General features: G+C 38.3%; 1 protein-coding gene across 1 annotated transcript in view; it reads left to right on the top strand.

Annotated features, from left to right (window-relative positions):
• Window positions 1–25,022, top strand: part of KCNH5 (potassium voltage-gated channel subfamily H member 5) — a 358,894-nt gene that overhangs the window by 250,610 nt on the left and 83,262 nt on the right. The window contains exon 9 of the mRNA XM_040226310.1: window positions 12,733–12,985. Within this exon, the coding sequence (XP_040082244.1) occupies window positions 12,733–12,985 (253 nt within the window). The remainder of the gene's footprint in view (window positions 1–12,732; window positions 12,986–25,022) is intronic.

Consider the following 25,022-nt stretch of genomic DNA (forward strand, 5'->3'; position numbering starts at 1 on the left):
TTTAAAAATCACATTGTTTAGATAATCTCTTTTGTAGTTGCCCAACTCATAAGTTTCTTTCTTTTTTGTAAATTAGATTCTCTGCCTATTTCCTATTGATTTGAAGATTTTTTTCATTTTATCTTGGATATGTCTCCTTTGAAAGATACATGTGTGATAAATATCTTCTTTCAATCTAAGGCTTATATTTCATTTTTTTTAACTTTTAAAATTGTATTTATTATACAAGTTTTTTACAGTTGGTTTTAATGTAGTCTGTATGTTATTTCTTATAGCTTACTTATGCATGAAATACTGCCATAGAAAATTTAGGAGGAATACTTGAGCATGTAAATATTCAAGTAACTATACTTTTTTGTCTGTTCTAGTGGTCCCAGAGAGGTAAATTCCTGAGACATGTTACTAATAGTGACGGGTCTAATTATAAGGAAGCTCTGTCTGGTATTGCTATCCCCATTTCAATTATAAATAATAACAAAGCAGGCTTTATTCACTAAGAACATATTGATCAGTGTCCAGTCTGATAAATGTCAGCATATTGGGAGAGTGAATGGAAGAGCTTGGTGTTCTTTGAAAGATTTCTGGTTTTATAGTACCTAGTCATTTTACACATTCATACATTATTTATTATTTATCTAAGTGTTAGAGTTATAAAATAATGTTTCATTCTAGAAATAATTGTCACCATAAGTATGTATAAATCCATATCAAATACCCTCTACCTATATCAGATTTTCTAAGGACAGCATTTTTAGAAGTAAAATTAATGAATGAATTATTGTATTTTTGTTGTTCAGTTCAGTTCAGTTGCTCAGTCGTGTCTGACTCTTTGTGACCCCATGGACCGCAGCATGCCAGGCCTCCCTCTCTATCACCAACTCCTGGAGCCTACCCAAATTCATGTCCATTGAGTCAGTGGTACCATCCAGCCATCTCATCCTCTGTCGTCCCCTGCTCCTCCTGCCTTCAATCTTTCCCAGCATCAGAGTCTTTTCACATGGGTCAGCTCTTTGCATTAGGTGGCCAAAGTATTGGAGTTTCAGCTCCAACATCAGTCCTTCCAATGAACACTCAGGACTGATCTCCTTTAGGATGGACTGTTATTGATTTGCAAAGTCATGTCTGACTCTTTGCAACCCCATGGACTGTAGCACTCCAGGCTTCCCTGACCTTCACTATCTCCTGGAGTTTGCTCAAATTCATGTCCATTGAATCAGTGATGCTACTTAACCATCTCATCCTCTGCCACCCACTTCTGTTGCCTTCAATATTTCCTAGCATCAGGGTCTTTTGCAATAAGTTGGCTGTTCACATTAGATGGCCAGAATTTTGGAGTTTCAGTTTCAGCATCAGTCATTCCAATGAATATTCAGGGTTGATTTCCTTTAGGATTGACTGGTTTGATCTTGCAGTCCTTGAGGAAAGTATATATATATATATATACATATATATGTGTATGTGTGTATGCATGTGTGTGTGGCACAGTGGTAAAGAATCTCCCTATCAATGCAGGAGATGAGGGTTCAATCCCTAGATCTGAAAGATCCCCTGGAGTAGGAAATGGCAACTCATTCCAGTACTCTTGCCTGGACAATTCCAATGATAGAGGAGCCTGGCAGGCTACAGTCCATGGGGTCACAGAGAGCTGGACACAACTTAGCGACTGATTTTATATATATATATATCTTTGTGTGTGTGTATATGTCTTTATGTATATATAAATATTCAGTTTTGTCATACAGTCAGGTAACTCATTTCCACCTACAACATATGAGAGGAACTCCTTCTTTTAAAGACACCAGGAACATCATTTGCCATGGGTGACTTTTACAAATATTATGGCCAGATTGTTTCTAGTCTACTGGATAATTAATCAAATTACTTCTAAAATATAATTTTAGAAAATATTTTCACATGTGGAAAAGTATTCTTTTTAGTTATATTCAGTTTAGTTCAGTTCAGTCACTCAGTCATGTCCGACTCTTTGCGACCCCATGAATCGCAGCACGCCAGGCCTCGCTGTCTATCACCAACTCCTGGAGCCTACCAAAACTCATGTCCATTGAGTCAGTGATGCCATCCAGCCATCGCATCCTCTGTCATCCTCTTCTCTTCTTGCCCTCAGTCTTTCCCAGCATCAGGGTCTTTTCAAATGAGTCAGCTTTTCGCATCAAGTGGCCCAAGTATTGGAGTTCTAGCATCAACATTAGTCCTTCCAGTGAACACCCAAGACTGATCTTTAGGATGGACTGGTTGGATCTCCTTGGGACTCTCAAGAGTCTTCTCCAACACCACAGTTCAAAAGCATCAATTCTTCGGCACTCAGCTTTCTTCACAGTCCAACTCTCACATCCATACATGACTACTGGAAAAACCATAGTCTTGACTAGATGGACCTTTGTTGGCAAAGTAATGTCTCTGCTCTTTTATATGATGTCTAGGTTGGTCATAACTTTCTTTCCAAGGAGTAAGCATCTTTTAATTTCTTGGCTGCAATCACCATCTGCAGGAATTTTGGAGCCTATAAAAATAGTCAGCCACTGTTTCCACTGTTTCCCCATCTATTTGCCATGGAGTGATGGGACCAGATGCCATGATCTCAGTTTTCTGAATATTGAGCTTTAAGCCAACTTTTTCCACTCTTCTCTTTCACTTACATCAAGAGGCTCTTTAGTTCTTCTTCACTTTCTGTCATAAGGGTGGTGTCATCTGTATATCTGAGGTTATTGAGATTTCTCCTGGCAATCTTGATTCCAGCTTGTGCTTCCTCCAGCCCAGCGTTTCTCATGGTGTACTCTGTATATAAGTTAAATAAGTAGGGTGACAATATACAGCCTTGACGTACTCCTTTTCCTACGCAGGTATAAAAGTACAGAGATGAGATAGAGAACAAGAGAAACTCTAAATTTCATCAGAGCCCTACATTTGAAAAGTTAATAGTCTCAAACAGTAGCTTTCACAAGTTAAAACTTGATAACAATTGCTATTTTTTTTTTTTTTCACTGCTTATTTTGCTGGAAAACGAAGACCATGAAAAGCTTGGTGGGAGTGGCTTTCTGTATTTTTAAACAAAAACCTATGTCTCACTTTTGTATATAAAGTCTAGTCACAGAACATTTATATGTAAATTGAAACCTATGAATTTTAACCTATAATCATTCAATGGTTATAGCAGTCTCTATTGCTAAAAATGTCCTTTTACTTTTAAATAATGGAAATTAATTTACTTTGGTTTTATTACATTTCTCTGAGTTAATTCTGTAGGGGTTTTGATACCCCAGGAATTGGCAGACTAACATCCAGTCAGCTGCTCTCCTTTGGTCTACATGGCTGCCTGGCTATACTCAAAAGAAAAAAATAATAATGATAATAATAAGGTTAACTTTCTTTTCTTCCCATAAAGTGAATGAGAACTGAATTCCTGCAGAGAACACTGCTTTAGCACTGCTTGAGCTTCTCATTCCCAGGAAGGATAGTAAAAATGTTTTAGGTGCAAATGTCATTTGCGTGACATTTTGAACTAATTTTCACTAACTTAATACTAATTCAGTTGGACTGGTGAACAGGGATTAATTAGCAGGGCATAACTTAATTGCAACAAAGGGAGCAGGAATTTTGAAGAATATGAATGATGACTTCAATGCCTATCAAAATGTCATCAATGTATTTATTCCATTGTTTTAAAAAAGAAAACTGGGAGATGATCATTTTCAGTAATCAACTATTATTAAAAAACTAGCACTATATTATTCCTGATATAAGATTTTATAGATAAACAGTAAAATATTTTAAAGAAGTAAGAGATGTCAAGAGGGAGCTTGTTTAGTTCACTACCTTCAGGCACTTAAAATACGATTATACTTATTATCCCTATTTTCATATTAAAAATTTGTTGAAAATGAATTAGAAGTGGTCTATCTGTGATCACTGAATTCAGGAGCAGTGGTAGGAGATACCTCCACTAAAACTAAAGCTCTCCAGCCCCTGTCTCATTGCACTATACAGTTCTTTTGTTTCAGATGAAATTGTCATTTGTTTCTCTTTCAAATGCAAGCAAGAGATTTTAGAGACAGATTCTAAAATTGTGTAAGATACTCTCATATACTACCAATTAAGTGTAATTTGGTACAAAATTTCCAGGAAACAATTTGGCAAGAGCTTTAAAAATGTTTTTATACTTTACTTAGTAATTTTACTTCTAAAATTGCTGTCCTTAAGACAATCTGATATAAAGTGTTGACGGCTAGAAAAAAAGGTACAGGATATTTGTTATGACTTGTTTTATGAAAGGGAAAACTGAAAATCTCGACATCCTATTATAATACAATGGTTAAGTGAATTGTGTTATATTAGGAATTTTTTGCAGTGATTCAAATTATGTTTTTGAATCAGTATTTCATGGCATGGGAAATAATTATGACATGACATTGAGTGATTATAGCTTGAAATAAAACTTTAGAGACTCAAGTTTTATAAAAATACTCTACATGAATATATGTGTACTCTGTTATGGCCAACTCTTTGTGACCGACCGCACAGACTGCAGCCCACCAGGTTTGTTTGTCCATGGGATTCTCCAGGAGAATTGGAGCGGGTTGCCATGTCTTCTTCCAGGGCATCTTCTAGCCCAGGGATGGAATATCGCCTACATTGGCGGGTGCATTCTTTTGAACTAGTTACACGTGGATCTCCTACATTGCAGGCAGATTCTTTACCATCTGAGACACCATGGAAGCCCCTGTATGTGTATAAGTATGTACAAATAATGAAAAAATTCTGTGTTCTTCTTTATAGTTTTTTGACTTCCCATGTTTTTTTATGATGAGAATTAAAATACATTTTAAAGTATAGTCAAAGAATGAATTAGAGAGAATCAACTATTTTCCTTTGACTCTAGTCAATCATTTCTTCAGAGAATCTTGATTTAACTTCTTGGTTTCTAGTGAAAATATTTGGGTCTCTCTTCTGCTAAGCTTCTTCTAAACACTAATACCATATAAAGGATGAAATTGTTGGGGGAGGGGACCTACCTGAATGACATTTATCAAATTTTCTCTTTATGATATAATCTGGGCCTCCTGGTGGCTCAGATGGTAAAGAATCTACCAGAAAGCAGGAGATTGGGTTTAATACTTGGGTCAGGAAGATCATCTGGAGAAGAAAATAACTACCAATGCCAGTATTCTTACCTGGAGAATTCCATGGGTAGAGGAGACTGGTGGACTACAGTCCATGGGGTTGCAGAGTCAGACAGGGACACAACTGAGTGACTAACACTTTCACTTTCATACTAATATCTAGTTCAGATTCTTTCAATATATAGGCTAAAACTTATATATGGAATAAGATGCCTTCCCTTTGGCAAATGATAATGAAATGAACTAATAATTTTTCAGTGAATCCTCATGTCTTTATCAACATATTTTGTATGCAATACAAATGGAACTAAAATAAAATCTTTAGTTAGAAACGGAAACAAATTTGCAAAGAATCGAGGCTGTTCAGTGATGGTGGTGGTGACATTACTGATTTCCTAATAAACTAGTTTGATTAATTGGACTTTGATTTTCAGAAATCAGCAGTTATACTTTTGTAATACACTAAGAACCAGAGAACATTAGAAAGTGCCAGATGTTGTATTTTAATACTGGTTGAGCTTTGCTTGGGAGCATTAGCTTAAGAGCTGGAACTCAAGAGTTTTAGGCTTTGCTAATTTATTGAGAGGCCTTGAGCACATCAGATACCCTTCTGTAAAATGGGGCACTGGACTAGGAACAGTGATTTTTCAAACTGTTCCTGACTGGAAGCTCCAGGGAGATAGGCACCATAAGAGTTTTATCTCACAGATCTAGAGGGCCTGTATAGTAGCCTGCATGTGGCTAGTACATAACCAGAGCTTAGTGCCGTGAGTTAAATGAATGAATGTGTCCTCTGGAGCCCTGCCTGGAGTCAGCTTTTCTATCAGATTTTCAGCCAGCATAATGCTGCATGTATCTGCTTTATCTATCAGGTAGACATTAGGTAAGATTGCATTAAAAACATAAAGGATAATTCTACTGTTGTAAATAAACGTTTAAAAGCTTTAGGATAAAGTCTTTTCAATTCTGTGATAATTTAATGTTACTATTGTGCTATTATTTAAAAATGCAGATCACAATACCTGTGACTCTCATTTTTCCCTTCTGTACGATTTAAAAATCTATGATAGAGCTGTGTATAAATTGTATTTGTGAAACAGCAAGGGATGATATGTGTTTTGATGGATGGATTGGAGGTGACAAGGCAGAGAAGGAGATGATGGGGTATGCCAGTCAAAGGAACAGCATGTACAAAGGGAAACAATCACAAGTGAGCATGGCAACTTTGAAAATGAGAGTGAAAGTCGCTCAGTCATGTCTGAGTCTGTGACCCCATGGACTGTAAAGTCCATGGAATTCTCCAGGCCAGAATACTGGAGTGGGTAGCCTTTCACTTCTCCAGGGGATCTTCCCAACCCAGGGATTGAACCCAGGTCTCCTGCATTGCAGGATGATTTTTTACCAGCTGAGCCACAAGGCAAGCCCAACTTTAGACAGGCAAGAAATATGAGACTTGGGTGCAAGGTTGAAGGAAGATAGTAAGAAATGTGGCTGGAAGAGGCTCCCACTATAAAAAGCCTTGTATGCTTGCTTAGGACTTGAGCTGTATCGGGTAGGGAAGAAACTCTTTAGATTTTTAAGAAAGTGAGATATTTGTGTTTTACTATGAGTAAAACACATATGAGTCTCAGTGTTGAGATTAGCTCTTTGGAGTCTGAGGGTTATCTGTAAATATACCTCTTGATCTTGAGTTTAATGAAACTGGTATCATAAACACTCAAAAATGTTATCTTTTTTCAGAAAAATGGCATACTTCCTCTTTTTTCACACTTGGTTGGCAGAATTCTAAAAATGATTCCTTATATATATTAATCCTAATATGTCAATCCTAAAGTAAATATGTCCTAAATATTCATTGGAAAGACTGATGATGAAGCTGAAGCTCCAGTACTTTGGCCACCTGATGTGAAGAAATGATTCATTTAAAAAGACCCTGATGCTGGGAAAGATTAAAGGAGGAGAGGGTACAACAGAGGATGAGATGGTTGGATGGCATCACCGACTCAATGGACATGAGTTAGAGCAAACTCTGAGAGTTGGTGATGAACAGGGAAACCTGGCATGCTGCAATCCAAGGGGTTGCAAAGAGTTGGACATGACTGAGTGACTGAACTGAGCTCAACTTGCAGAATTCTAAAATAGATCCCGTATATATAGCCAGAGCTCTTCCAAAGACAAAGCATACTGTCTTAATTAAGAATAAACTTTGATTTATTACTACCTGGACATGAAGACAGAGAAAAAAATGGCAACCCGCTCCAGTATTCTTGCCTAGAGAATTCCGTGGACAGAGGAGCCTGGTGGGCTGCAGTCTATGGGGTTGCACAGAGTCGGACACGACTGAATTAACTTAGCAGCAGCAGCAGGACATGAAGAGGGGATAGAAAAATCAACCCTGGAGTCAAATAAAAGAAGTTACTATTAATTAGACATAGTCTACTGAAATGTAGCTTCATTTGTTTGTGACTATAAGAGTACATCATGTGACATGCCAGGCTGGATGAAGCAAAAGCTAGAATCAAGATTGTCAGGAGAAATATCAATAACCTCAGATATGCAGTTGACACCACCCTTATGGAAAAAAGTGAAGAGGAACAAAAGAACTTCTTGAAAATGAAAGAGGAGAGTGAAAAAGCTGGCTTAAAACTCAACTTTCAAAAACTGAGATCATGGCATCCAGTCCCATCAGTTCAGTTCAGTCACTCAATCATGTCCAACTCTATGCAACCCCATGGACTGCAGCATGCCAGCTTCCCTGTCCATCACCAACTCCCAGAGCTTACTCAAACTCACGTCCATTGAGTCGGTGGTACCATCCAACCATCTAATCCTCTGTCATCCCCTGCTCCTCCTGCCTACAATCTTTCCCAGCATCAAGGTCTTTTCCTATGAATCAGTTCTTCACATCAGGTGGCCAAAGTATTGGAGTTTCAGCTTCAGCATCAGTCCTTCCAGTGAATATTCAGGACTGATTTCCTTTAGGATGGACTGCTTGGATCTCCTTTCTGTCCAAGGGACTCTAAAGAGTCTTCTCCAACAACACAGTTCAAAAGTGTAAATTCTTCAGCTTTCTTTATAGTCCAACTCACATCCATACATGACTACTGGAAAAACTATAGCTTTGACTAGATGGACCTTTGTTGGCAAAGTAATGTCTCTGCTTTTTAATATGCCGTCTAGGTTGGTTATAACTTTTCTCCCAAGAAGCCAGTGTCTTTTGATTTTATGGCTGCAGTCACCATCTGCAGTGATTTTGGAGCCCCAAAATATAAAGTCTGTCAGTTTCCTTTGTTTCTCCATCTATTGCTATGAACTGTTGGGACCCAATGCCATAATCTTACTTTTCTGAATTTTGAGTTTTAAGCCAACTGTTTTAACTTTTTTTTAACTCTTTCACTTTCATCAAATACTCTTTAGTTCTTCTTCACTTTCTGCCCTAAGTGTGGTGTCATCTGCCTGTATGAGGTTATTGATATTTCTCCCAGCAATCTTGATTCATTTATGCTTCATCCAGTCCAGCATTCCTCATAATGTACTCTGCATATGAGTTAAATAAGCAGGGTGATATATACAGCCTTGACATACTCCTTTCCTGATTTGGAACCAGTCTGTTGCTTCATGTCTGGTTCTAGCAGTTACTTCATGACCTACATTCTCAGGAGGCAGGTCAGGTGGTCTGGTATTCCGATCTCTTTAAGAATTTTCCACAGTTTTTTGTGATCCAGTCCTATCACTTCATGGCAAATAAATAGGAAATCAATGGAAACAGTGACAGATTTTATTTTTGAGGGCTCCAAAATCACTGCAGATGTTGACCGCACCCATTAAATTAAAAGACGCTTGCTCCTTGGAAGAAAAGCTATGACCAACCTAGACAGCATATTAAAATGCATAGACATTATTTTATCATCAAAGGTCTGTATAGTCAAAGCTATGGTTTTTCCAGTAGTAATGTGTGGATGTGAAAGTTGAACCTCTCACATAAAGAAAGCTGAGCACTGGAGAATTGATGCTTTTGAACTGTGGTGTTGGAGAAGTCTCTTGAGAGTCCCTTGGACTGCAAGGAGATCCAACCAGTCAATCGTAAAGGAATTCAGTCCTGAATATTCATTGGAAGGACTGATGATGAAGCTGAAGTCCCAGTACTTTGGCCACCTAATGCAAAGAACTGGCTCCATAGAAAAGACTCTGATGCTGGGAAAGATTGAAGGCAGGAAGAGAAGGGGACTACAGAGGATGAGATGTTTGGATGATATCACTGACTCGATGGACATGTGTTTGAGCAAGCTCTGGGAGTTGGTGGCTGAGTGACTGAAGTGAACTGATAAGATACTCAGTTGGGAGCTATCTGACAAGAGATTGGATATGACGTTCAAAGCAGAGTACATTGAAATTGGGAATAATGGACCAGGTGTGGCAGTTATCTTGAAAGTTTTATTTTATAACTTAAAACTAAATTTTGCCTTGCAGAAGACACTTATTGGGCTTTCCAGTTGGCAATAGTGGTAAAGAACCTGCCTGCCAATGCAGGAGACAAGAGAGGCAGTTTCGATCCCTGAATCAGGAAGCTTCCTGGAGGTGGGCGTGACAACCCACTCCAGTATTCTTGCATGGAGAATCCCATGGACAGAGGAGCCTGGAGGGCTACTGTCTATAGAGTCGCAAAGAATTGGGTACCACTGCAGTGACTTAGCACACACGCATTCAGGCAAGACATTTATTAGCTTCCCAGGTGGTGCAGTTGAAAAGAATCTGCTCGCTAATGCAGGAGACACAAGAGATGAGGGTTCAATCCTTATGTCAAGAAGATCCCCTAGAAGAGGAAATGGCAACCCCTCCAGTATTCTTGCCTGGAAAATTCCATGGATAGAGGAGCCTGGTGGGCCACAGTCCATGGGATCTCAGAGAGTTGGACATGACTGAGCACAAGCGTCAGCACAAAGATACTTATTAGGGCTTTCATTTACAGAAAAAAAAAATTGTTATGCTCATATCTCGACACACCGTGATAGAGCACATGCTGTATATAAGGGATCGGGGTGGAGCTTGCCAGTAGGTGTGACTTTGATCTATTTAACACTTAGTTTTAATTTGTCACTTTGTGACATTTGGACTTGATTATATACTGTGAATCAAAATAATAAAAAAGTCAATGTCTTAAGGAAAGTGAAGAAAAGAAACATGCACTTAAAATGTAATAAAAGTCCTCTTTTGATATGCTACTAAACAGAGAATATTGCTAATACTGGGAGATTTCATTTTCAGCATGAATATTAAAAGAAATAATTAAAAGGATATAAAATGACTATCACCCAAATGAATCTAAAACAATGAAAATTTTGTAAGGTAACAAAAATAGAAATAGATTGATCTGTTTGACCATTAAGCTATTCAGTGTAATATTTATACATATATGTATATATTTTAAAATTGCTTTTATGGTTTTTGCTCCCCTAGCGCCAATTCTATTTTCAAATTGAGGAAAATATTAACATTAGATAAAACTTGAAATATATTCAGGCTCATGCAGAAATACTTTCTTAATTCTGCCTAGAACTTCATCAAACAGTCAAGAAACAGAATTCAGGCAGGAGTGGAGAATGGAAAAAAAAAAAGCAAACGGCTTTTAAAGAGAGCTAAAAAAAGCATTACATTTTGTTGGAATACTCAAATGTTCAGTAGGGAAAATAAAGCCTAGCCTTTCTTTAACAGTTACCATGTGAAAGACTAAACTGGGCTAAACTCAAATCCTTTCATTTAATTCCTACAATGAACCTATGAAATAAACACTATCATCCCATTTCACAGATGAGATTCAGAGTGATAAATAAGTTGCCTTAGGTTACAAATGTAAGTGGTAGATCTGTACCCAGAACTATGCCTCCTGAGGCTGATCTTTCAGGATACCTCTAGGCACTCTTCCAAGTCACCGTGGCCATTCCCTTATCATACTTTTCTCACAGTATTATAATTGTCTTTTTACCTCCCACCTCCCCCTGCTTCATTGTTAGCTCTGCCAAGGCAAAGACAGCATATTCCAGGAATTTAATGCGTGACATGCCTCACGGTAGAAGCTCAGTAAGTGCCCATTGAAAGACTAATATTTTCAGGAGTCACTGAAAACTAATATAGTAAAGAAAACATTGTATTGTTATGGAAACTAACTGATCTGGAAAGTGCCAATTGCTTCTATAGTTCTGTTAGATGTTCCTTTTTTCAAAGATGAACTCTTTCAGAAAAACAGGAAAGCTGATCACTATTGCATATAGGAATTCAGAAGAGTAAGAAAAAATCCACAAAGATCCTGAAGTGATGTGATGTGGTATCACAGTATTAGGAAAGGTTAAGGGGATAGATATTGAAAGCATAATTTAATTAAGGATCTTTACACTTACGACAGCTCATCTTCTACACATAGAAGCAACCTGCTTTTCAGGGATAGTGAGCTCCAAGTGAAAGGAATATTCCAGGCCTTAGGTCATTTTTTAAAGGTTAAAATGCAAATAGCATAGGAAAGAAAACTATTTTATATGAAAACATTATTTGGTATAATTTAATGAGGACAAATCAACTTAGACTTCAGCTCAAGGGATTCAAATTCTATCAAAGAAAAACATATCTGATTATTAGGAAGAGTTTACCAAGGGAGTTGGGAGGGGATTCTGAGTTTGCACCCCACCTTTCACAGGGACTGTCCTGACTTCTATAATCTTATCTTGCTCGATGATGCTCTGATGATAATGTGATTATATGTCCATTTTAATCTGGGTCTTTAATTGCCTTGTCTGAAAGCTACAGGGAATAACACTTCTGTACCTCCGTCTCTGTAAGCATGTTTCTGCCGTTTGTCCCCCCTTCTAAATGGTGCTTGGAGCTTGAATTCTGCTCTCAGGAGTCTTTAGGAGTCAAAGACCTGAACGAGCAAGGGCTACCTTGCAGCCTGCAGTGCCCACCTCTGCCAGCATGGACACTGCCAGTTTTTTAAGCCTTACACAGGCTGGTGAATACGCTTTTGCTCCCTGAACATAAATTTATTAGTAAAATAAAAATATTTCAGAGTGAGGAAAACATACGGAGAGTGGAGTTGTTATCAACCATGTCAAGTTGCATGACATATTGCAATAATGCTTTTGTTGATTTTGTTGTCTTGCAGTTGGTTAATATGAATCCACTTCCAATGTGTAGTAAGGTCCGCTATCCTGAATTTTGAGGTAGTTATGAAAATAATTATAAAGTAGGAACTAGACTGAAATGAATGTTAATGACCTATTTTATTTATTTGATGACATTGTAATACATTGTTTTCTGAGACTCTTCCCGGCCATCTTAAGACTGTCTTTGCTCCATGATTGAGATCCGTACCCACTCAGAGATTCACTACATGGTAGTGTGTTGTAATAGCCCATATGCTCATCAGCCCATCTCACTGGATTATTGGATCTTTCGGAGCAGAGCTGTGTCTCGTTACCTTTTCCCTCAATACAGCATTTTGCAGACTGTGCTATAGTCAATAAGTATTTGCCAGATTCCTTTTTGTTGGAAATAGTCTTTCTCTCTTTTTTCTTCTTACTTATTCATCTCTCACTTTCTTTAGGTCCTCTCCATCTGTCCCAAGGACATGAGAGCTGATATCTGTGTTCATCTAAACCGGAAGGTTTTTAATGAACATCCTGCTTTTCGATTGGCCAGCGATGGGTGTCTGCGAGCCTTGGCAGTAGAATTCCAAACTATTCACTGTGCTCCTGGGGACCTCATTTACCATGCTGGAGAAAGTGTGGATGCCCTCTGCTTTGTGGTGTCAGGATCCTTGGAAGTCATCCAGGATGATGAGGTGGTGGCTATTTTAGGTACTGTGAACTTTCCTAATGTAGTAGCAAACGTGTAACAGTTTTAGAGGTTTTACTTCTCAGGTTTCTTAAGAGAAATTTCCTTTGCTGGGTGACTTTGGAAATTGGGTCACTAATGAGATGATAAATCTCAGTGAAAACTAGTAATGCCATTTCAGCAAAGAACATTAGTATTGGTCATAGCTTAATGGGCTGCACGAAGGTTTGATTAAACTTTCTTTGGCAACAATACGACAACGCCTTTTAGACGAGAGGTGATCACAGCCTAGGGTGACTAAACTTCCATGTTGGTAAGTGTGAAAATGGCTTGTGAAATGATTGTCAGGTTAGTAACCTACAGTATTTGTCTCAGAGGGACAACAGAACCTTTGCATATCAACACTTCCCTTTAGAGATGTATAAACTGAGGCTTTATACATCCAACAACAGCCAACCAGTTCAGTGGCTGGTTCAGCTAGTTACCTGAGAGCTAGTACTTGAGTACAGATCGACCTTCCCCAAATCTTTCTGCTTGCTCGCAGTGGACCTAAGTAATGAGCGGAAAGTAATGAGGAGGTATTTGAATTTGACCTGTTATATTGAAATGATCACAATGCAAGTAAACTTAGGTTTTTAAAGCTGGTTCTACCCATCTATATTTATGAGTGAGGAAAATTATTCAGCTAGTAATAAATTTGTTCTAAAATTCAGAGACCTGATATAGTTGTGCTAATGAAAAAAAGGCAGTGACAGTACATGTGAGTGAAAAAAGATTTAAAAAAATTGCATGTTTGGGGACATTTTATATTTTATCTTGGTAAAAATTGCTAAATGATATTTTAGATCATTTTCTGCTCAAATATCTGCAGCGTGAAGTCCACATAGATAAAAAAGGAAGCAATAATGAGGCCAGAGGAGAATAATTTCTTGTGTTTCTTCAAGTAAAATAAGTTAGAATTGTAGGATGTCAGCTCTCTTTTGATCACATTTTTCATGGCTTCTGCCTCATGAAAAATGAGCTCAATTTTTAAACTATTGGATTTTTTAGCTACTGAGGTCAACCTACCATAGCTTGAATGCTACTTATTCTCATAAGTGAAAGATTGACTGATGTATGTTAGAAACTGCAAAAGCAAAATCCAGCCCCAAAATGAAGGATTGATTCAAAAAGCACAATTACCTGAAAAAGACAGAATTGAGAATTGAGAAACAATGACTCTTCCTAAGAAAATAGTTTCAATAAATTTGTAAGGGTTACAAAAATTAGTTCAAGGATGCAAATGACTGAATACTATTGTTTGTAAAACTTAACTGTTGAGAAATAATATTACATTTATGCATAAATTTCTTTTAGAAGCTATTTTTATTTATTTTTTTGTTTGGTTGGAAAAATGCATGCAGCTCTTAGAATCAGCACTCTGGGTGTGTTTAATATTGCTTAGTGTGTGTTCTGCTTTGTTTCTTGGAGCATAAAGGAGTTATATAATACTTTATAAAAAGTGTACTTTTCACCAGAACAATCCTTTGTGGTAAAATGTAGCATATACACACTACAACAATTCTTGTTTGCTTAAAGAAGATGATAAAACACAAGCCCAAAACAGGTGTATTTTTTCCTACATGTTCATGTCAATGATGGGTGGGATAGCAGACATCAAATATAATAAAGCGAGTACTGTTGTGATAAATTTCCTAGACTGTGCACTCATTGTCATTTGTTTTGTCCCATTTTCTTCATTGCAGCTTCACCTTGCTAGTTTGTTTTCTAAAAAGATGGATTGAGAAAGCCCCGGAGTGCAGTGCCTCTGGGCTAGGTCTGCTAAGCTGGAATCATTTGCTCAGTGAAACAGACAAAATACATTTTCTTTTCATTTTAAAATAAAATGGTAGCTAGTTTTGCCCAATGACACAGTAAAAATGAACACAGGGCCTCTGGGTATTGGTCCAGTCTCATCATATATCTGTCATATTTTATTTCTTTGAATGAATGCTTTTTGTTTATCCTCCTCAAAAATCTGAACATTTCAGAGACTTTTCATCTCTTGGTTTAATGAGTTAAATTACATGTATACCTCTTTGGCAATCTTTCTTTCCTTTATTCTGTGGATCTCCAACAAAGATTAGCTCAGCCAAAAGGCAATCAAAATGTTTCCATTTAAAAAAAAACAATTTGCCCTGGAAGTGAACTTCCAAGGAAGAGATAAGTGCGGGGGTGGGTGTGTGGGAAGGCATGATGCTGGAGAGGCTCGAAGGGTCGCCGAGGTGCCCTAGTGTTGGCCAAAGTCACATCCTCATGGTGTCTGTGATTTGGATCATCAATGACAAAGTAGTTGTGGAGGAAAAACTTTGAGAACTCTGCCTTGGTGTTGCACCTTCTACCAATCTGGCTTTATAGGAAGGCAGTCTGAGGAGATTGTGCAGAAGGAGTGTGGACTCATAGTGACTTTCTGCAGGAGACGATGTCTGATGTCACATGTGAGAGATGTTTGCACCGCATGCCCCAGGGAGTGTGTCTGCCATGGTCCAGATATGCTCTTGTGCTCATATGGCTTATAGGTTCCATCTATGAGCCTGCTGAAGCTTGTGTCTGTTGCCACCTGTGCTTCATCTAAGGGGCATGGAACCTGCCAGAAGGGTCTTTCTTAATGAACCAGCTTCTTGACTTGTACATTGTCTCACTAGCTCTGTTGTGTGACTTCACAGTGTGGTTTCCACTGGGGATGCATGTTTTCAGACTTTTCTAAGCCAACAATACTTTCTTTTATAATTAAAAAGGATTTTTATTTTTTATTTAACACTTAAGATGTTTAAGTGGGTCAGACAGAAACAGCATCCCCTCCCCCATCTGCATATACCTCAGAAAAATGGATTTGTCTAAGTCGATCTGATAGAAGAAATAAGTAGGCCTTGCTCTTTCTTACACTGATTTATTTGCCAGTTGAAAAGTAGAGGTGAGGTCATTTTAAAATTAATTAAAATCTCTGAATCCAAAACCAGATGCAGTTCATTCCCTTGGATCTTTGCCTCTCAACGGTCTCTTGGTAGTTCCATAATTCTTTAGTGTGTCAAAAGTGTTAAGGTGTTTAATGAATAAGTTCTGAAGCAGAACTAATTAATGGAAAGATAAAAATATAGTCAATAAATACCTTCTTTTTTAACATGGAGAGATGGCTTCAAGATGTTTTCTAAATAGGGCACATGAAGATAATTGCAGTTCATGTCTTTTTCTAAACTGAAATTCTTTCAGTTCTTACACCTCCACTTTTTTTTTCTTTGACCTTCCCACTTTTTATAAAACACAAAGAATTCCAAATTAAGTTCATGATGCATACATAATATTGTATGTGCTTTAATATCTTCTTGCATTTTTGTTTTTACCCTATAATTACTTAATGTGAACAGATTTATTGGTATGCCTAAAATAGCCAGATTACTTTTAAGTGTCTGACAAAGTATACTGTACCTTATAGAGACTATACAAATGGCATTTCCCCACTAACTTTAGACCCATCTTCTAAAATAGTTGATTTGCTGATTCACATTTTGACTTTTCTCTTTTCACTGATTATTAGAATCATATGGTTAGAATTATTAATCTAAGGCAATCTATATCTAAGTCTGTTAACTGTAACTTTAAGTTCGCAAGAGAACCATGCTTATTTATGTAGAGTTTGAACGGAGGCTTAAATGTTGTTTTTAAGTTGGAGGAAGAAGGCATAAGAGAAGAAGAAAGAGACAGAATTAAATGAACTTAATAATATAAAATGGCTTCCCAGGTGGCACAGTGATAAAGAATCTGCCTCCAATACAGGAGACATAAGTTCAATCCCTGGGTGAAGAAGATCCCCTGGAGTAGTAAATGGCAACCTGACTGAAGTATCCTTGCCTGGAAAACTCCATGGAGCCTGGTGGTCTATAGTCCATGGAGTACATAGAGAGTTGGGCAAGACTGAGCGTGCACATACAACCCAATACAGTAATATGAAAAGTGTAATTTCTATTACCTGGGTAAAGATTCCATTTTAATTAGAATTGTTATTTAGAATCAGTTCATCTCTTATAAACATTTTCAGTTATCAAAGAAAACATAAATTCTTCAAAGAATTTGAAAATTTCTCTTAAAGAAAACATAAGAACTCAAAATCTACTTCTTATTTTTATCGCCCACCCACAAACAGAAACCTGAGATGTGATGAATAATATTCTTCTATTTTGAGAATCTGTGAAAATGTTACTTTAGTGTGTGCCTAAGATTTCTTCCCATATACTTGCTGAAAGTCAAGTGTTTCACACTTAAATTCTTTAAAGGGCTTTTCCCAAGCTCCAGAAAATTATTCTCTTTTGTATCCACATTTCTGTTTTGAAATGCTGTACTATGAACCAGGTAAGTTTGCTCTACATATTGTGATGACGAACTTAGTTAATTTAGACATTTTAATGAAAGTAAACCAGTTATTTGCTTTAAAAAACTCATGCCTGTCTTCTTTTAAACTTTCTAAGTAGTGAGTAAAACATTGTTTGTCTATAGCTTATATTATACACTTTAGAGTTCCTCAGTATGTAGATTTTAGGGTAAAATATAGTCTTTATTATCTGGTAATTTAGACGTAGGGGATTCCCTGCTGCCTCAGTAGTTAAAAAAAAAAAAAAAAAAGGAAAAAAGTCCTCCTGCCAGTACTGGATACCTGGGTTTGATCTCTGGGTTGGGAAGACATCTAGGAGAAGGAAATGGCAACTCACTCCAATATTCTTGCCTAAGAAATCCCATGAACAGGGGAACCTGGTGGGCTACAGTCCATGGGGTCACCAAGAGTTGGACACAACTTAGTGACTAAACAACAACACAGTGTTTAGAATTAACTTCACACCCTTTCCCTACCATCCTTTAAAACTGACCTTGTTCATTCTATTTTCTTGGTGTCTCTTTAACCTATACTTAATGTCCTTTCTATGGAGGGCCACCCAAGATGGATGGGTCATGGTGGAGAGTTCTGACAAAATGAGATCCCCTGGAGAAGGGAATGGCAAACCACTTCAGTATTCTTGCCTTGAGAACCTCACGAACAGTATGAAAAGGCAAAAAGATAGGACACTGAAAGATGAACTCCCCAGGTCGGTAGGTGCCCAGTATGCTACTGGAGATCAGTGGAGAAATAACTCCAGAAAGAATGAAGAGATGGAGCCAAAGCAAAAACAACAACAACCAGGAGTGGTTGTGACTGGTGATGGAAGCAAGGTCTGACGCTGTAAAGAGCAATATTGCATAGGAATCTGGAATGTTAGGTCCATGAATCAAGGCAAATTGGAAGCGGTCAAACAGGAGATGGCAAGAGTGAATGTCAACATTTTAGGAATCAGTGAATTAAAATAAACTGGAATGGGTGAATTTAACTCAGATGACCATTATATCTACTACTGTGGGCAAGAACCCCTAAGAAGAAATGGAGTAGCCATCATAGTGAACAAAAAGTCTATAAATGCAGTACTTGGGTGCAATCTCAAAAATGAGAGAATGATCTCTGTTCATTTCCAAGGCAAACCATTCAATATCACAGTAATCCAAGTCTATGCCCTGACCAGTAATGCTGAAGAAGTTGAAGTTGAATGATTCTATGAAGACGTACAAGACTTTCTAGAACTAACACCCAAAAAAGATGTCCTTTTCATTATAGGGGACTGGAATGCAAAAGTAGGAAGTCAAGAAAACCTGGCCTAACAGGCAAATTTGACCTTTGAGTACAGAATGAAGCAGGGAAAAGGCTAATAGAGTTTTGCCAAGAGAACACACTGGTAATAGCAAACACCCTCTTCCAACAACACAAGAGAAGACTCTACACATGGACATCACCAGATGGTCAATACCGAAATCAGATTGATTATAGTCTTTGCAGTCAAAGATGGAGAAGCTCTATACAGTCAACAAAAACAAGACCAGGAGCAGACTGTGGCTCAGATCATGAACTCCTTATTACCAAATTCAGACTTAAATTGAAGAAAGTATGGAAAACCACCAGACCATTCAAGTATGACCTAAATTAAATCCCTAACAATTATACAGTGGAAGTGAGAAATAGATTTAAGGGACAAGATCTGACAGACAGAGTGCCTGATGAACTATGGACAGAGGCTTATGACATTGTACAGGAGACAGGGATCAAGACCATCCCCAAGAAAAAGAAATGCAAAAAAGCAAAATGGCTGTCTGAGGAGGCCTTATAAATAGCTGTGAAAAGAAGGGGAGCAAAAAGCAAAGGAAGAAAGGAAAGATATACCCATTTGAATGCAGAGTTCCAAAGAATAGCAAGCAGAATAAGAAAGCCTTCCTCAGCGGTCAGTGCAAAGAAATAGAGGAAAACAATAGAATGGGGAAGACTAGAGATCTCTTCAAGAAAATTAGAGATACCAAGGAAGCATTTCATGTAAAGATAGGCTCAATAAAGGACAGAAATGGTATAGACCTAACAGAAGCAGAAGATATTAAGAAGAGCTGGCAAGAACACACAGAACTGTACAAAAAAGATCGTCATGACCCAGATAATCATGATGGTGTGATCACTCACCTAGAGCCAGATATCCTGGAATGTGAAGTCAAGTAGGCCTTAGAAAGCATCACTGTGAACAAAGCTAGCGGAAGTGATGGAATTACAATTGAGCTATTTCAAATCCTAAAAGATGATGCTGTGAAAGTGCTACACACAATATGTCAGCAAATTTGGACAATTCAGCAGTGGCCACAAGACTGAAAAAGGTCAGTTTTCATTCCAATTCCATAGAAAGACAATGCCAAAGAATGCTCAAACTACCACACAATTGCACTCATCTCACATGCCTGTAAAGGAATGCTCAAAATTCTGTAAACCAGGCTTCAACGATATGTGACCCAGGAACTTCCATATGTACAAGCTGGTTTTAGAAAAGGCAGAGGAACCAGAGGTCAAATTGCCAACATGGATCATCGGAAAAAAGCAAGAGAGTTCCAGAAAAACATCTATTTCTGCCTTATTGATTATGCCAAAGCCTTTGACTGTGTGGATCACAACAAACTGTGGAAAATTCTGAAAGAGATGGGAATACCAGACCACCTGACCTGCCTTTTGAGAAACCTATATGCAGGTCAGGAAGCAACAGTTAAAACTGGACGTGGAACAACAGACTGGTTCCAAATGAGAAAATAGTACCTCAAGACTGTATACTCTCACCCTGCTTATTTAACTTCTATGCAGAGTACATCATGAGAAACGCTGGGCTGGAGAAAGCACAAGCTGGAATCAAGATTGCTGGGAGAAATATCAATAACCTCAGATATGCTGATGATACCACCCTTATGGCAGAAATTAGAGAAGAACTAAAAAGCTTCTTATGAAAGTGAAAGAAGAGAGTGAAAAAATTGCCTTAAAACTGGACATACAGAAATCTAAGATCATGGCATCTTGTCCCATCACTTCATGGCAAATAGATAGAGAAACAGTGGAAACAGTGGCAGACTTTATTTTTTGGGCTTCAAAATCACTGCAGATGGTGACTGCAGTCATGAAATTAAAAGATGCTTACTCGTTGGGAGAAAAGTTATGCCCAACCTAGACAGCATATTAAAAAGCAGAGATGTTATTTTGCCAACAAAGGTTGGTTTTTGCAGTAGTCATGTATGGATGTGGAATTTGGACTAAGAAAGAATTGATGCTTTTGAACTGTGGTGTTGGAGAAGACTCTTGAGACTCTCTTGGACTGCAAGGAGATCCAACCAGTCCGTGCTAAAGGAAATCAGTCCTGGGTGGTCATTGGAAGGACTGATGTTGAAGCTGAAAGTCCACTACTTTGGCCACCTGTTGGGAAGAAGTGACTCATTTGCAAAGACCCTGATGCTGGAAAAGATTGATGGCAGGAGGACAATGGGATGACAGAGGATGAGATGGTTGGATGGCATCACTGACTCAATGGATTTGAATTTGAGTAAACTTTGGGAGTTGGTGATGGACAGGGAGGCCTGGCGTGCTGCAGTCCCTGGCGTCACAAAAAGTCAGACATGACTGAGCAACTGAACTGAACTGCACTGCTCTTGGAAGAAAAGCTATGACTAACCTCAAGAGCAGATTACAAAGTAGAGACATTACTTTGCCAACAAAGGTCCATCTAGTCAAAGCTGTGGGTTTTCCAGTAGTCATGTATGGATGTGAGAGTTGGACTGTAAAGAAAGCTGTCACTGAAGAACTGATGCTTTTGAACTGTGGTGTTTGGAGAAGCCTCTTGAGGGTTCTTTAGACTGCAAATTCAAAGCAGTCAATCTTAAAATGAAAACAGTCCTGAATATTCATTGGAAAGACTGCTGTTGAAGCTGAAGCTCCAATACTTTGGCCACCTGATACAAAGAACTGACTCATTTGAAAAGACCCTGACACTGGGAAAGACTAAAGGCAGGAGGAGTAGGGGACATCAGAGGATGGGAAGGTTGTATGACATCACTGATTCGATGGATATGAGTTTGATTCAGCTCCGGGAGTTGGTGATGGACAGGGAAGCCTGGCTTGCTGCAGTCCATGGGGTTGCAGATTCGCACATGACTGAGTGACTGAACTGAACTGAATGTCCTTTCCCATGACCACTGCTCTTAAAATTTTGGTTCTGGGTCATGGCTACCATCTGAAAGGCCTATCTATTTGCTATCTGTTGTCAACTTGAACCTCCAGTTCTATGTTATGCTGCCATCAGAATAATTTTTCTAAAATATAGAATATCTTTTTAGTCTCTTAGTTAGTAGGATTGGCTTTTTAGCCCTTCAGGATAAAAACATGACTTTTAGCCTGGCCTGTGAGGCCTTTTAGGTTCAGGTCTACCCTGCTTTCCAGCCTGGTTTGTGCCATTCCCTATTCCTACTCTCTTTTCACCATATTGAATTACAGAGAATTTTCTGAGCACCAAGTTCTCTCTTCCTGGCAAGCTATTGCGTACACTGCTTCTTTGATTAAAACATCTTTTCTCCTCTTTTTGTCTGACTCTTGCTTCTTCATCTTCTTTTACTCTCTCCCTTTTTTCCCTGGTCTGGACTAAGTACCTCTAATCTGGGCTTCCATTACATGCCTATACAGGGTTCTTCATCTGTCTTTTACTTGTTTATTCTTCTACTGTGTTGTGAGTACTTGAAAGGTCTTACTCATTTTTGTCTCTCTGTCATCTGTGATAAGGTGAAGTTGCTCAGTCTTGTCTGACTTTTCGCAACCCTATGGACTGTAGCCTACCAGGCTCCTCCATCCATGAAATTTTCCAGGCAAGAGTTCTGGAGTGGGTTGCCATTTCCTTCTCCAGGGGATCTTCCTGACCCAGGGATAGAACCCAGGTCTCCCGAATTGCAGGTGGATGCTTTACCATCTGAGCCACCAAGGAATCTGTGATAAGGACCTCTTTAATAGGTTCTCGGTAAAGGTTAAGAGAAGGCAATGGCAACCCACTCCAGTACTCTTGGAAAATCCCATGGATGGAGAAGCCTGGTGGGCTGCAGTCCATGGGTTCGCTAAGAGTCAGACATGACTGAGCGACTTCACTTTCCCTTTTCACTTTCACGCATTGGAGAAGGAAAGGCAGCCCACTCCAGTGTTCTTGCCTGGAGAATCCCAGGGACGGGGGAGCCTGGCAGGCTGCCAGTCTATGGGGTCGCACAGAGTCAGACACGACTAAAGTGACTTAGCAGCAGCAACAGCAGCAGTAAGGGTTCAATGAGCCAAATTATTCAGCACTCTGTTTTGCCATTAAGTTGTTTTTACAGCTGTTTTAGTTCTTGTATTGTATTCTGTTGCCATTTTCTTTATCTTGAGATACTGACTACCCTCTGTTTCTCTTTCATCTATGTGGTTTTTGTAAAATGTGTTTCTCTAGGATCCTAGCTTTAGCATGGATCTAATACAAACTGAGAAAACACTTCCCTACTGTTAGTTGGGCAATTTGAACATGGAGAATAAGAAGGGATAAATGCTAAATATCTCAGGCCACTAAAAACTCTTTACTAAAACACCGTTTCCTTGTTCTCCATTAACAACTCCCAGTATCAAGAAAGAATTGAACTTACACTCTGGTTATTTGCCATGGTAGAAAGTTTTTTTTCTTTGGAAGGGAATTTGGCTTTAATTCATGAAATTGCCATTACTTTTACCATCAACTGGAATGGATAGATCTACAAATTAGTATTATTTCTTGGAATATCAATGTTTTAGGGTTAAAAGGGACTTATAGAAAGAAACATCTTATCTCTAGTTAGTAATTGAGCATGCCCTTGCTTAAGTACAATTTAAACACCTAGATATGTTTGGATTTTAAGATTTCCTATCACAACTTTTAAAGTATATTTTTGAGAAATACAGTCTAGACCCCTAGACTCCTTTGAAAATCTGGTTTAAATACTAATAGTTGTTAAATATTCACTATCTTATAAACATTATTACATCAAATTCTCTAATTTATCTGTGAAAAAAGTGTTTAGTATAGTCATCTTGTTAGTTGCTCAATTGTGTCTGATTCTTTGTGACCCCCATACATATAGCCCACCAGGCACTTCTGTCCATGGAATTCTCCAGGGAAGAATATTGGAGTAAGTTGCCATTCCCTTCTCCAGGGAGCCTTCCTGACCCAGGTATTGAACCAAGGTCATCTCCTGCATTGCAGGCAGATTCTTTACCATCTGAGCCCTGGGGAATTCATCTTACAGATAAAGAAGCCAGTGCTCTGCAGTATCAGTTAGTCACCCTAGGTCACACCTAGAAAATAAATGGTGGGTATAGGATTTGAACCCAGATTTGTCTGACTCAATGTCCATTCTCTTAACCATCACATTTCAAATGTGATGCTTTCTTTACCAGGAATTTTAAAATAGAATTTTGAAATTTTGGTTTAATCTTGATAAAAATTAGAGTGCCGAATATTAACTTTACTGCTTTGTTTCCTTTTACTAAAAGTATTTTTTTCTGGGACTTCTCTCAGGGTCCAGTGGTTAAGACTCTGCTCTTCCATTCAGGGTCCATGGGTTTGATCTATTGTTGAGGAACTAAGATCCCACATGCCACACAGCCAAAAATAAGCTTTTCTTCTAACAATACTGTTAAGTACCATACCAGTAATTAACATGAAATCATAAATCAACTATATACAATTAAATAATCAATTATTTAATTGTAAATCAATAAAAGATATGATTTATTTTTATTGATAAAATAAATAAAAATAAATCATATCTTTTTAAAAAATACCATAAAAAGTAAAGTATAAAGGGCTTCCCTGGTGGCTCAGAGGGTAAAGCATCTGCCTGCAATGCAGGAGACCTGGGTTCTATCCCTGGATCAGGAAGATCCCCTGGAGAAGGAAATGGCAACCCACTCCAGTATTCTTGCCTGGAGAATCCCATGGACAGAGGAGCCTGGTAGGCTATATATAGTCCATCGGGTCACAAAGAGTCGGACACAACTGAGTGACTTCACTTTACAGTTTTTTTTTTTTTAACCCAGGTGTAAGATGGTTAATCAGCTACTAAATGTCTACAGATATGGCCCTGCTCCAAGTGACTAGTTTACTCCATAAATGAGCCCTCAGAACATACGATGAGGATATTAAGTTCTGTCTTTCATGTGGGTATTGGAAAATTTCAGAGTCCATCTAGTTGGTAGGTATGAATGTGGTGGACACATCACGATTGCAAGAATGGCAACAAATCTTTTCAGTTTCTTCAATGAAGACGTGGAGTCTGTTTTTCCACTCCTTGAGTTTGTACTGGTCTTGTGATTTGTCTCAGTTCCTATGCTTAATCCTCCATTCTTCCCTTAAGTGCTAACAGTTTCTGAATAGAGTTGGAGGGCTTGTCTTCTGTTTTTCTGAAGTCATGGCATCCATGTTTAGAAAGCTTCATCTTTATTTTTCTAGATTTCTTATACCTACCTACATACCAGTGTCTTGCTCCCACTATGCTTCTCTACTCTGCCTTCCCTTAGTCAAGCCCATTATTTCATATTTTCTCAAAAAGTATCAAGTGTGCTTTAGTCTTTAAGAAGTTGAAAGTTTAACTAATTACAAGTTTAATAAG

This window comes from Oryx dammah, unplaced genomic scaffold, assembly GCF_014754425.2.
Source record: "Oryx dammah isolate SB20612 unplaced genomic scaffold, SCBI_Odam_1.1 HiC_scaffold_26, whole genome shotgun sequence".
NCBI classification, from domain to species: domain Eukaryota; kingdom Metazoa; phylum Chordata; class Mammalia; order Artiodactyla; family Bovidae; genus Oryx; species Oryx dammah.